At 34.8% G+C, this 13,194-nt stretch overlaps 1 protein-coding gene across 1 annotated transcript in view; it reads right to left on the bottom strand.

The window, feature by feature from the left end:
- LOC102803403 (MAM and LDL-receptor class A domain-containing protein 1-like) overlaps nucleotides 1–13,194 on the bottom strand; it is a 37,890-nt gene that overhangs the window by 9,637 nt on the left and 15,059 nt on the right. The window contains exons 14-24 of the mRNA XM_085495415.1: nucleotides 12,906–13,031; nucleotides 12,607–12,692; nucleotides 12,321–12,497; nucleotides 11,853–12,102; nucleotides 11,604–11,738; nucleotides 11,164–11,493; nucleotides 10,796–10,924; nucleotides 10,346–10,507; nucleotides 9,734–9,891; nucleotides 8,768–8,975; nucleotides 8,143–8,286 (exon numbers count right to left, since the gene is read on the bottom strand). Coding sequence (XP_085351541.1) covers nucleotides 8,143–8,286; nucleotides 8,768–8,975; nucleotides 9,734–9,891; nucleotides 10,346–10,507; nucleotides 10,796–10,924; nucleotides 11,164–11,493; nucleotides 11,604–11,738; nucleotides 11,853–12,102; nucleotides 12,321–12,497; nucleotides 12,607–12,692; nucleotides 12,906–13,031 — 1,905 coding nt within the window. The remainder of the gene's footprint in view (nucleotides 1–8,142; nucleotides 8,287–8,767; nucleotides 8,976–9,733; nucleotides 9,892–10,345; nucleotides 10,508–10,795; nucleotides 10,925–11,163; nucleotides 11,494–11,603; nucleotides 11,739–11,852; nucleotides 12,103–12,320; nucleotides 12,498–12,606; nucleotides 12,693–12,905; nucleotides 13,032–13,194) is intronic.

Below are 13,194 nucleotides of genomic sequence, written 5' to 3'. Positions count from 1 at the left end.
GAATCTTAAAGGCAGTTCATGAATGATTAAAAAAGTTGTCTTCTAGATGGCCTAACTGCCGTGGCGTATTTGACCTGTAGATTGCCTATTTGATCTGCCAGTTTGTTTACCTATTTGACGTCTAGTTGTTCTATAGATAGCCTATTTGACCTTGTTGAACCTAGAGACTGCTCATTCGACCACACGGGACCCTCAGGCGGTGTCCTATTTGACCACTTGCTAACCTCTAGATAACATTACTGAGCTCTTGGCGACCTATTTGACCTGTATGTGGTCCATTTGACCTCTGGGCGTTCCATTTAATAAATATTTGACATTGGAAAGCACTATTTGCTTTCTGGACGCCCTATTTGACCTCCATTTGAGCACATGACAGCCTATTCAAACTCACTTGATGACCTGGCGGTCTGTTCGATCTGTAGTTGACGTCATGTGACCTTTATGCGGCGTACTTGGTCTCATTTGTTTTCTGGGGACCTGTTTTGACACCTAGGCGGACTACTAGGCCAAATTGATCGATAGCCTTTGCCCTGTATAATATCTGTTTGGCCTCTAGTTGACCTTCTTTGATATTTAGGCAATCGATTTGACCTCCATGTGGCACATTTACTTTATATAATATGCTTCAAGGTTTCATTGGTCAACAATCCAAATATATTTGCTGTTTTTATATAAGAAAAATTCGATTTCGTTATATTATCTAATATTCCTTCGTAGTATTTGTAAACTGGTCAATAGTCATGTACAATAAAAATACTTTGTTTCACTCATATCCCATAATCATTTAGATGGAAGTTTAGTAACAGTAAAGAGTTTAGAAAAAAATGTTAGCTTATACAAATAACACCTGGACACATCTGAAAATCCCATAAATGAATTTGTAAAACTATAACATGTAGTAATAGCACCTAACTGAGTATTGTATGAGATAGCAAAGATATAACCACGCACATATTACATCAATTCATCATCAAGCTAATTAGTAACAATACAAATTTGTGCTGAGCTTTCATTCGTCAGAGAATAGGAAATTGATGCCCCATTTCAGCAAAACAATTCTAAGTGTCACAGGTTTGGTTTATATCATATTAACCAAAAACACTGGAATAATAAATTATGCACACTTTCACACATAAATGCCACACATGAACTACGTGATATGATAGTTTATTAGGTACAACAATCATGCTTGGTATGATTAATTGACTCTAGCCATATCGCCCACCCCTGCAATAGTTCTGTGCTATCCATCAGTATTAGGTGACTGTAGTTCACAAGTTGAGAAACTTTCGCAACTGTACCACAAGGTTTTCTTTCCCATTGGACTTCAGTCTTAAATGTCAGATTTAGATATGGTAGTACGATGATCTGCTTTCCGGGATTAGGAGACCCCTAAAGCCTGGACTCTTCTCGCCAGTCTATGTCTTGAGTAAAAATTTTTGTGAAAACACAGGGTCAAATGCTAAGGTATAAATGCAGGTTCGTGGGCACTCGAAGTGACATTTTTGTTTGCTTTTTCTTACCCAGACAGTCTTGGCTAGATAGTGTTAAAATTGTGTCATAATTCGATTTTAAAATATAGGGAACCGAGGAACGCGTATGTGATTAAAAGTCCCGAAAGTTTGTTTACGTTGCTCTTTGATTGACAAGTCACTGTTATATGCAAATGATTGCTGGCTTCAGTTACTTCTGTGACTTCCCCGACCTGGACCCTGTTTATTTACCTCAAGCGCTATCAACTAGCCTCGCAAACTATAAAAAAAAGACAAGACGTGGACGCTTCCAGCATACAAGCGTAATAAAAATACAGTTGTACACTTGTTCACTCTTATCTCGCAACATGTCGACATCTTCTAGCCTGGCAGCTTCCAATGGTATACTGTTAAATATTTTTTTTCATTTATTTTCACGATTTTTTTCCAAAGACATTTTAAAACTGTGTACATTTGTCGTTTCGCTGTAACGATCACCGTACTGATAGCATTGCGATGTAATGAATACACACCATTGCTGTGCTGTCATCCATAACTAACTTTTCAGTGGCAAATTACGCAGACGTAAAATGCTCGGTTAATTAAAAATAAAAAATACCCTGGAAATTACAGAAACATCGGCAACGATATGCTGTTTTTAAACACCGCGGAAAAAATCAAGCACTCTGCGACGCCAGCTTGGTTACCTTAATCGGAAACTCTTGTCAGCTAGCATGCATTTGTAGTGAAAGTACGTACGCAAGTACGCAAAGTACGTTGTACGGCCTTGCTCGATCGGTACTAAGACACTCTATGAATGAGGTATTTCCAGACGTCAGGGTTCGTTTAATTGTTATTGACCCATCTCGTTCCTAGTCAATAAAACCTGTCTCGATTTACAAAAGTTTACCTTTCATTTCGATTTTTCTCACCGGCGTTTGAGCAATTGAGTAGTAAAAACTGGAATAGTCGTTGTGTAGCAAAATATTACGGTTCATTTCAATCTGGTCGTCTAACTTCGCACGGTCCATTTTACCGAAGATCGCAAAAAACTGCGTCATACAAAGTATTTTTTTAAAGGTTTGAGGAAAGGTAAATTTAGACTCAATTCGCTCAATTGCGATCGCTATATTTATATAACTGTATGAATATTTCATCAGCTTTACGTAATCCATTGTGCCCCTCCCTCAGTGGAAATGATATCACGACGCCATGCCAGTTTTTACTCAAGGTCTTCACTCCGTTTTTTCTCGAACTGTAAATATTTTTATTTTATTTTTTTTAATAGCCATTTTGTCGACGGTTAACCTCACTTTCATAAAACTGGCATTATCTCCGTTCGTCTTTTGTGGTTGGTCGAATAAATTGAAAATTAATTAGCTCCCACAATTTTTGTCAGTTTTTCTTCAAATGTTGACGTCGTCTCTATTTTGACGAATATGAAACATACCACATATACATCTGGACGCCTATTTGTTTATAAAGAACCGATAAACGTTGTGTCAAAGTTTCACTTGAAATAAACAAGAATTGTGAGAGTTATTTACACTTGAACTTCCCCGGTAAACTGAAAAACACAAGAGGAGATAATGGCTAATTTTCATAACCATTCACTCAGTAAGAAGTTTGCTAATCCTCATAATTAAAATGGCTGTAACACTTCCAAATTTAAACCTATTATCGTTTTATAAAAAGTTAAATATAGTGCAGTCTCTATGTTTCTTTTTGATTATTTATTACAACCCTGCTACATCTTGCTAAGCATTCAAAATTGAGAATCTTTATACCTGTTTTATATATTTTAAAATCGTCTTTTGTGTATGTTCCACTATTCACAATGCTGTGAAATTTCAACAGTCTATATCCAAGACTGTTTGGATAATAAAAAGCAATAAAAAGTCATTGTCAATGACACGTCCCCGTTCCGTTCATATTTGAGTGACATATACATTCAAAGCAGATCATGACCGAAATGCACCGGCATATGTACAACACATTGTGCTAAATCTGAACAAAATCCATCCATGCATGACTGAGATCCGGTTCTGGAATTGTGAAAATACGTGATTTTGATGCATTTTCGGCCTTAAAATGGCCATCATTCCGCTATTGTTAAGCAGATCATGAAACAAATGCACATATCTATTTGTGACATGATGTACCATGTGTGTGTGAAGTTTGAACTTGATCAATCCAGACATGTCTTGGATACGGATCCAGAACTGAATTCTTTAACAAAATGGCCGCCAGTCGGCCATTTCGAACTTGATCCGAAAAAAAAGACGTGCATCAAGGTCCTATTATGTTTAATGTATGTACCAAATTTGAACAAAATCCATCCATGCATAACTGAGATACGGGTCCGGAATGGTGAAAATGTGCGATTTCAATGCATTTTCGGCCTTAAAGCGGCCCCCATTTGGCTATCGTTAATGAGATCATGAAACAAATGCACATACATATTTGTGACATGATGTACCTTGTGTGTGTGAAGTTTGAACTTGATCAATCCAGACATGTCTCGGATACGGATCCAGAACTGAATTCTTTAAAACCAAAATGGCCGCCAGTCGGCTATTTCGAACTTGATCCGAAAAAAAAATGACGTGCATCAAGGTCCTATTATGTTTAATGTATGTACCAAATTTGAATGAAATCCGTCCATGCATAACTGAGATCCGGGTCCGGAATGGTGAAAATGTGCAATTTTGATGCATTTTCGGCCTTAAAATGGCCGCTATTCGGCTATCGTTAATCGGATCATGAAAAAAATGCATGTGCATATGTCCCATATAATGTGTGATGTATGAGTGAAGTTTGAACTTAATCGGTCCATGCATGTTCGAGATACAAGTGATCACGGACGCACGGACGGACGGACGCACACAGGGCAAAACATAAGTCCCCGTTTTCGGACTGCGTCCGAACGGGGACTAAAAAAAAAAAAAAAAAATCTCTCCCAAGTGCATCTATAACTTAAGTGAAAATGGTCTACAACACCTATACATTAATCATCGGAAATACTAAATTATAATTCTACGACCAGTAACCAAATTAAGTGACGCCTGAAGCACGTAGCTCGACGTACTTCCAAATATTTTTACGTTTAGTGTTAAAGCACCTAATTGTGGCCCAAACTGTAAATACATATCTCGTGTACAAAACAAATTTCTTATAATAAATACATAATTAAATTTTTCGTGTATAACATATACTTTCTTATAATAAATACATAAATACATCTCTCGTGTATAACACATAATTTCTTATAATGAATGCATAAATAAATTTCTCGTGTACAACATATAATTCGTTTCTTAAAATCACAATCTAGACAGTATGTGACACTAAGTCACATTCAATTGTAACTTAAAGGATCAGTAACCTGAATAATGGTAGATATCGTTTCTGTACATTGTAAAGCACCCAATTAACAGTATAATTATGAGAACATTGCCTCGCAATTGACATTGCCAATTATCAATCTTGTGTCGTAGTTATGAAGTTGTATTCATCTTAAATTCATATCATATTATTTTTTTCTGATTTGGTAATATATTCATTTTCAGTTGTTTTAGCCAACTGTTAAAAGGTTTCAAATATAAAGACACCAAAAAGTACTCCCACACTTGTGTGTGGGTTGTGGTTACCGAATGGCTAAGCACATTTTAATATATACATTGGTTGCTTACAGTGCACAAATGAGTGTCACAGGAGATTATTATATAGAACAGCTCGTACACAGAAGGGAAATTGTCCAATGAATTATATAAACATTTATTACCCAAACACTAATCACTTTAAATAATAGCTATGCTAAATGGCAATACATTGTGAAAAATATATTTCAAAATAATGGCACGTTCTCTCTAAATAATATTAAATTATCAACTGTTTAGAATAATAAAAATTATTATTAACCGAAATTGAGAATATCGAATGTTTATTCGGATTATAAATAGATCGCCATCTAAAGGCAATACTTTTCCTCGTTTTAATATGAATAATCAAGTGTGTTGTCTCTTGGATACAGCTTGCTTATACATACTTACATTATCGCATAGTTTGGCTCATATGACTTATTAAATGTAACAATCGTGTATTCATACAAAATAATATTAGTTGCTTGGAAACCATTAACTCTTCATACCTAAATTCGTTGATATACATATCTATAAGAAAAGGTAAATATATGTTAAAATATGGGATATGCGTAACTCAGTGTATATTAATTGAGACACACATGGTTAAACCACAAGAGGGAACATTACTTTAAAAAAAAATGAGTTTACCTTTAACGAAAAATAGTATTCCAGTAATTTAAATCCTGCATACGGACCTTTAATAACAAAACAAATCAAACATTTATTAAATGAAAATTGTATGTGACAATATGACCACAATGTGAAAACAAGTGTTATATATTGCAATACAGTAAACAAGTGTTATCTCCTGTATTTCCAATCTGATTAAAATCCCATGTAGATATACATTTCTATATTTATTTATTGGTAATGTGTATTGTGTTTGTTTTCTTGCCTTTTTTGTTGTTTTCTCATACATATTTGATTTTGGTAGTGTAAACTATCCATACGTAAATCTGATTTAATTATATTATACTCGTGATACTCGTGGCTTTACATAATCCGCGGAAACACATTTCAGTGTAATTTAAAAATAACAAACCTCATTAGAAACAGCGACATGTGCAGGAGAATTATTTCCACCCTTGATTCTACAATAAATATGTATAACATTGTATTCATTATATGTTATTTCTTATGCACTGAATTCATTGTCTTGGGTTAACTGATTGTTTGGTTAACTGATTGGTTTCATGCATGGGAAAATGATTTATGTTGTTTATACTCGATATGGATAATGACCTACCTCAAACTGTATGCTACCACAGCGATCACTGACACAAAAATTACAAATGCTGCCAGTCCGGTACCTGCGATTACTGTGCCATAACGGTCTGGAAAGTACAAAGTGATATATACCCTTTTATACTAGAATGTCTTTATGTTGTTAGGCGAAGTGTTTTAAAATGTCTCCCAATTCCAATTTCATCATAACATATTGAAACATCACTGTTCAATTTTACTTTTTTTTTACATGCTTGTGATGTGATGTTTACTGGTAAATGAAGATGTTACGGACAGACGCAGAATGAATATTTTGAACGAAAAAAAATGCCATTTATAAGCGAGATAATAAATAATACTGCAGACTTACTTATTTGTTTCTCCAAATTTTGGTCGTGTTCATTCTCTGTGCCTATACAAATATTTGAAAAAGACAAATTCACATATATATTTCAAATTAGTGGTATTTTGTCCGTGTTCTGTATGTATGGTGCAAATGTGGTTCAAACAAGGTTTGCCCTATCACTCTTGAAGTTGAAAGGGCAAATAAAATACCCGGATGTAAACAAAGCGAGTTAGCTTGATTTCAATGAATGCGTACCATTGATCATGTCACTGAAAACAACAGCAATTAATGCATAATACTGTTCCGCCGATAACATATCGACGTAATACGACAACGAAAATTGCGATCTTGAACTTGTAATAGTTGAATGTGCGCCTAGTGCTATTAAAAACATTAAAGAACTTTAAAAATGTATTGATGTAACATGTTATCTTTCAATGCGATGATTCATTTGAAATGAAAAATAAAAAATCGTCGACCATAAATTGTTTGCCAACTAATTGATTAAATAAGGACCCAGCATCTATACGGTTTTCCGTTTGAGAAGATTCACAAAACACTCTACCCTGATATAAATATATCCAGTTCTGTATGCGATGTACTAGCGTCAATAATGGTAAATTGAAACTAAACCAATAAATAAATAAATAAATACGAGAATATACCGCCATGTTAATATAGCATATGGATTGGTGTCACGGTCATAACACATTTCCTGGTGTCAGGTGAGGTCAATCGATGTCATCGAAAAAGCTATTCCATGAACATATTTAAGGGTAGGGGTTATTGTGTGCATATTCCTGAGGGAAGAGGACAATTTTGACATTTATTTAAAGGAAGGGAATTGTAAAACTTTGAATTGTTGGTAATCGTTTTAAGTGGTCATTATGTTTTGTTTTTAGTACAGTTCATGTTTCTGCATTTCAAATGAGGTAATCCTTTTTTTGGCAGAGAAACAAATCACAGAAGTTATTTGGCGGACATGAAACCAGGCCTCCAAAAATGTGTGGACTGAATAAATGAAAAATCAAAACATCTGGAGAAGTAAAATTCTTGGGAAATGCTCACGATAGATGGCATGTGAATGCCAATGTTCCCCCTTTTCCAATCTACATACGACGGAGTATTTCGCGACCACTTGGAGCAAAAAATGCGGGCAACTTATTCGTCCGTCAGCTCCACAAGTCTATTGAATTTAGCTTTACGTACATTTATACCAATTATATGACGCTCCGCCCTTAGACTCCACCCTCAAGCGTCATACTGCCGGAAAACCGGTAATTCGAACGTCGCGTCGGAAACTCGAAATGCACATGGACTCATAATGCACGTATGTGTAGTTGTGTAAAACAGTTCAATTAACCTAATTTCTCAACCACGTAGAGTAGAATACAATATTAATACTTCTAGTTAGGTGCCTGCTACTGTAATATTAAAATATAGGATTGAATCTTACTACAGTTGAATCTAAATTCTTCTTCGTCATAACAATCAGCTGGACAATCAACATCCCCGTCATTCAACCAGGATATATCAACACATATTTGGTCACCTGGGCAATATATTTGATTACGCAGACATGGCTCTGGAACATTAATATCTAATATAGTAAAAAAATATTAAGAAATATCAGGAAATATTATCTATACACTAATTGTACAAAGACCAATTTATAATAATGAAGATAAATTGGAGCACTACGTTGGAAGATCTTAAGAATAACGATATAACTATCTCTTGAAATCAATATTCGAACAAGGGCACACACTGTACAATATATTCTGAACTGAATATATACTTGTAAGCTTGTAGTAGCAGCTAATATAAAAAGTGAATCAAGCAAATAATACTGAGGAGACGTCAGAGTTATAATTATGTTAAATCTGAGTAAACATGTACTTTTCTTGGTTGATAAACGATCATTTTTGGGGATGTAGTACATGGTTACTTTGATTTAACATAGTATTTACCCTGACGTGAAGTATGAGGAGTATATACTGTAGTTATGTGTTCACTTCTATATTTGCAGTCATGTTGCCATGTTAGGCTGTAGTTCGTATAATTTACTGTGTTACACTCACCTGAGTTTAGGCACGACTGTGTAAATGTTACGTCGTCAATGGCTATATCGGAAAAATCCGGATCACCCACAATAGCCTCAAAAACGACTCTATATCTGAATGGATTACCAATGACCACTTTAGCATAGTTCCAGTGTTTTCCCAAATTACCACTGTACTGCCACATCAATAGACGTTGACTTTGTTCCGTAATCGATTCTGTGTATATCTAAAATAATCAAAACGGCTTGCAATTTTTTTTCCAGTAGGAAAAATGTGTTTGTTACTGACTCTTCATCGTCAATGTTTATCCTATATACCAGGCCTGTTACATATAATTGGATATGTGTGATATGTCGGGAGGTGTGTGCTTGGTAGGCCCCTTAAGGCAGCTGGTATTTTAACATGATCAAGTTGTCTGATTTGAAGTATCTGAACATGATAACATATGGATACATCTAAAAATCATTCAGGAACTGTTGTGTGCTCTGTATGTCAGAGGCATGTATATCGGCTATCTTGGTTATACTGGATTAAGATATGTAATTACTATTTTAAAGGAACTAAACCATATTACCCAAATCACCAATTTAAATAAAACAACAACAACAAACAAACAATTTATTTATTGGATTGGCGGACATTTTGATTGTTGTTGGATAATATAAACTATGGTCAAAATTCCAAATGGCCAAAAAGTAAATTTGCAGAGAATCTGTCAAGAATATATAAACATGCTCGGAACATATGATAATTACTACAACATGGTTATAAGTAATACAAGATCCAAAAATGAGTCGTATTTATATTCTTGGAAACTTTCATTTTAACACACACGGTTGAACTATATATGTTTGAATGTCTGTATTGATTTAAACAAAATAACATGCAAGTGCCAAGGACTCCATTACTGCCTCAACACTATATGACGAATACAAATTTCATGGCATGAATGATATAGTATATAACCTATTATATTGTACTTACCCTTAGGCTACCCATTCTAGACACCTGACTTTTCGAATACATGTGATACCAAAACCTGATGGCACATACATCATTGCTTGCTGGAAACGTTGTATTTGTAGCTATGCGAGCAATATCTCCAGTATTTTGCTCACTACTCTTGATGTATAGAAATAGACCTGAGAATGCAAAATTAAAAGAAGCCATGCAAAAAATACAGTTGACTATCGCAAAACATTTACCCAACTGTTGCTTATTGTTTTCTCAAGTCTTTTTGACTAATGTTGTATTTTCTTAGGTGATCTGGAGACCACTATTCAAATACAATATTAATCATTATTAAAATAAAATTTTACATATTATAAAACAGCAGTAACTATTTTTTCTGATTTTTATTTTCAATAAAAACTCTCCTGTGTCATTATTGGCAATTTGTAATAGTGAAATTAAGGCACTGAAAGCATATCATATGCGCTATATTCAGACGCTGCACGGGATAGGGTTAATGTGCCCATGAAATTGTGTCTAAAACAGTATTTTAGAATTCAGTGAAATCACGGCAATTGCCGCTTTAACATTAACATGTACAAAGAACGGTACATGCGATTCTGTCTTATAATCTTTGGAACTTACTGTGTTTATGCGTAGTGATAGCTGCAGTGTGGTCATAATCAGGACCGCTATTATTACTTGGCGTCTCAAAACCTGCTGTCCAGTTGAAATTGTCATCATTCAGCTGTCTATAATCACAGTACGGCTTGTATTCATCAAAATGACAATCACCATCTTTCGCAACTAAATAAAACAAATCGGATATGAAGCATGATGGCGATCAGGATGTGATTTTTTTAAGTGTCCAACTGTCACCAATTGTGACACGAAGTGATGATATCATTGATAACAATAGCCTTTGGTGTACATTTCGTAGCACGTCGACAGATTTGGCCGGCAAAGTTCACCGTCCTACATATAGCATACAATATGGAGTCTTAGGGTCACTTTAATATTCTTATTTGAATGTGGTTGCACAATCAGTGAATAGTGAAAGATGGAGGAGTTGAGCCGAAGTAATATGTTGTTTACCACAGTTATCTTCGTCAGACCAATCATCACAATCGGGTCTATAGTCACAGTATCTGTCAAGTAATAAACATCGACTTTCGTTTGAACACTGAAACTCATTAGCATTATCACATGGCCTGGTGTAGTTTGCTGAGAAGTGAATAAAAAAACAGAACGAAATAAGCGGCAATATAATCAATATCACTCGTTCTTTAACCCTGAGAGACATCTTATAATGTGCACACGAAGGAACAATACATTATATTAAACTTCATTGTATGTATGTGAATACAATTACGTAAGCTGTTAAAAGAAATCTCAAATCCTACAATGCGGAACTGGAGCAGGTATATATAAAATCAGCCTCATACTCATACATACATACTTACTATCAGAGCAATTGTTAAATTGTAAATCGTCAATGGCGATTCCACTTATATATCCGAAATTACGTTCACATTCGATGAAAATGGAGAACTCTTCCTGACGACCGATTATGGCAACCCCATTATACCACCCATTTCCTTGATTGTCTGTGGCATGCCAAAGTCGTTTTGATTGATGGTTTCTATATTTGATTCTGATAGATAGACTTCCTTGACGATGTCCATAAATGTAGTATCGAAAGGATAATTGACAATTTTCATGGCTGTGTTGGTATGGTAGTGTTCGTAAATCTCTGTTTTCATAGTTACTCGATACCACAAACATGTAATGACCTGAAAAAGTTACATAGTGTTATATCGAATATAGTCTAGATACATAATGCAATATACCAGAACTAGTTCCTTATGCAAGGAATAACCAAATTAGTTTTGTGCATGCTTACCCAGATCATCTCCAATTGTGCCATCAATAACTTGTCCGTGAAAAAGATTGGGTGGTCGACCATGCATAATTACCCAGCCATGCGTAGTTGAGTTATGCCAACCACATGTACCAGACTCGAAGTCACAGGATGTTCCTAAAGTGAAACCCACATTTACTTGTAATGAAATTGTTATTATACTGTGAAATATATAAAACGTATTAAATAAATAAATTTTATCAATCAATATATATATAAAATTAAATATACCACAGCTTGATTCATCCGAGTTGTCTGTGCAGTCTTGAATAAAATTACACCTTCGCCAAGTATAAAAACACCCTGATCCATCTTGACAAGATAACATTCTATTATCTTCATCACAATACGAATGGTTGGGAACCATAGGTGACGTTTCACCAGGCAACAATCCACCACCGATGCATTCCGAACTGAAGCTGACATCATCTATCGCGACGTAACCGTCATATCCATGGCGGCCCATTCCTTCTATAACAATCTGCTCAGAGATCGAGTTAATTTTTTCCAGTTATCGTGTTGCAAAAAAAAGGTCATAACATAAGTGAGAGTAATATCAGCAAGAATGACTATTTTCTTGCTATTGAACTTCGTATCCTTATAGGTGTGTTATTATAATATATGTAAATGTGTTCTGAAAATAATACCACACGTACATGTTCCGGTACAAAAACATATTAACAAACACTTCTAGCAAACCTTAAAGTCTTTGCCTCGACTATCAATAGTTAGATCTAGCGGCCACCAGTAATAAATTTTGTCTCCAGTTTCATTGTGTAACATTTGCAAACTGCTATCGCCATCGAGGTAAGATGTCCGCAGTAACACCAACAATGAGATAATAGACTTTCCATACATACGATACCAAAAAGTAACCTAGGAAACAAATCACCAGGAATACACATTTAGGATTTGATTAATATTAGTGTTATCTGTTTAATCTGTACATTACATGTATACCATGATTTTGTAGGACGAATCTTACTCTACATCCAATGCTTGTTCCTTTGATTGATGGACTGGCAAGTCGTGCTCCGTATTGATGATTCCATCTCGCATTTAAATACTGGCCTTGAAAGTAAAAAATAAGTCTTATTTTCAGTTATTCATGTTACGAATTGTGTTTGTCCAATTTCTCCATAATTTATCATCAGTGTGGAATCTAATAATTAATACATTAAACAATTTATTAAAAAAATGATAAAGTACTATACATAATTAAGACTTGAACTAACTGATTATGTTGCAATTGTGTGAATAATATTAACATTATCAAATACGTACCATCAACTGTTCTAAAGGTGTGGTCAAGCTCAGTTCCACGAGCGAATAACCATTTATATTCTTGGTCATATTCTTGTTCCCAATCACAAAGGTCTAGTTCAAAATCACATCTACCGACTAAAGCACCTGCAACACAATGTACATATACACAAATATACAGAAATATTGAAGGAAGTTAATAAATAAATAAATAAATAAATAAATTAATTTACCGAGAGTTTCAAAGAATGGTGAAGTAAAATGCATATTGTCTAATATAAAAATGTGCTCTCTACTGTTTTAAACTCAC

This window comes from Saccoglossus kowalevskii, chromosome 21, assembly GCF_978046115.1.
Source record: "Saccoglossus kowalevskii chromosome 21, keSacKowa6.1, whole genome shotgun sequence".
NCBI lineage: Eukaryota > Metazoa > Hemichordata > Enteropneusta > Harrimaniidae > Saccoglossus > Saccoglossus kowalevskii.
The sequence above is the reverse complement of the archived record's forward strand: the minus strand, read 5'-3'. Positions and strand labels throughout refer to the sequence as shown.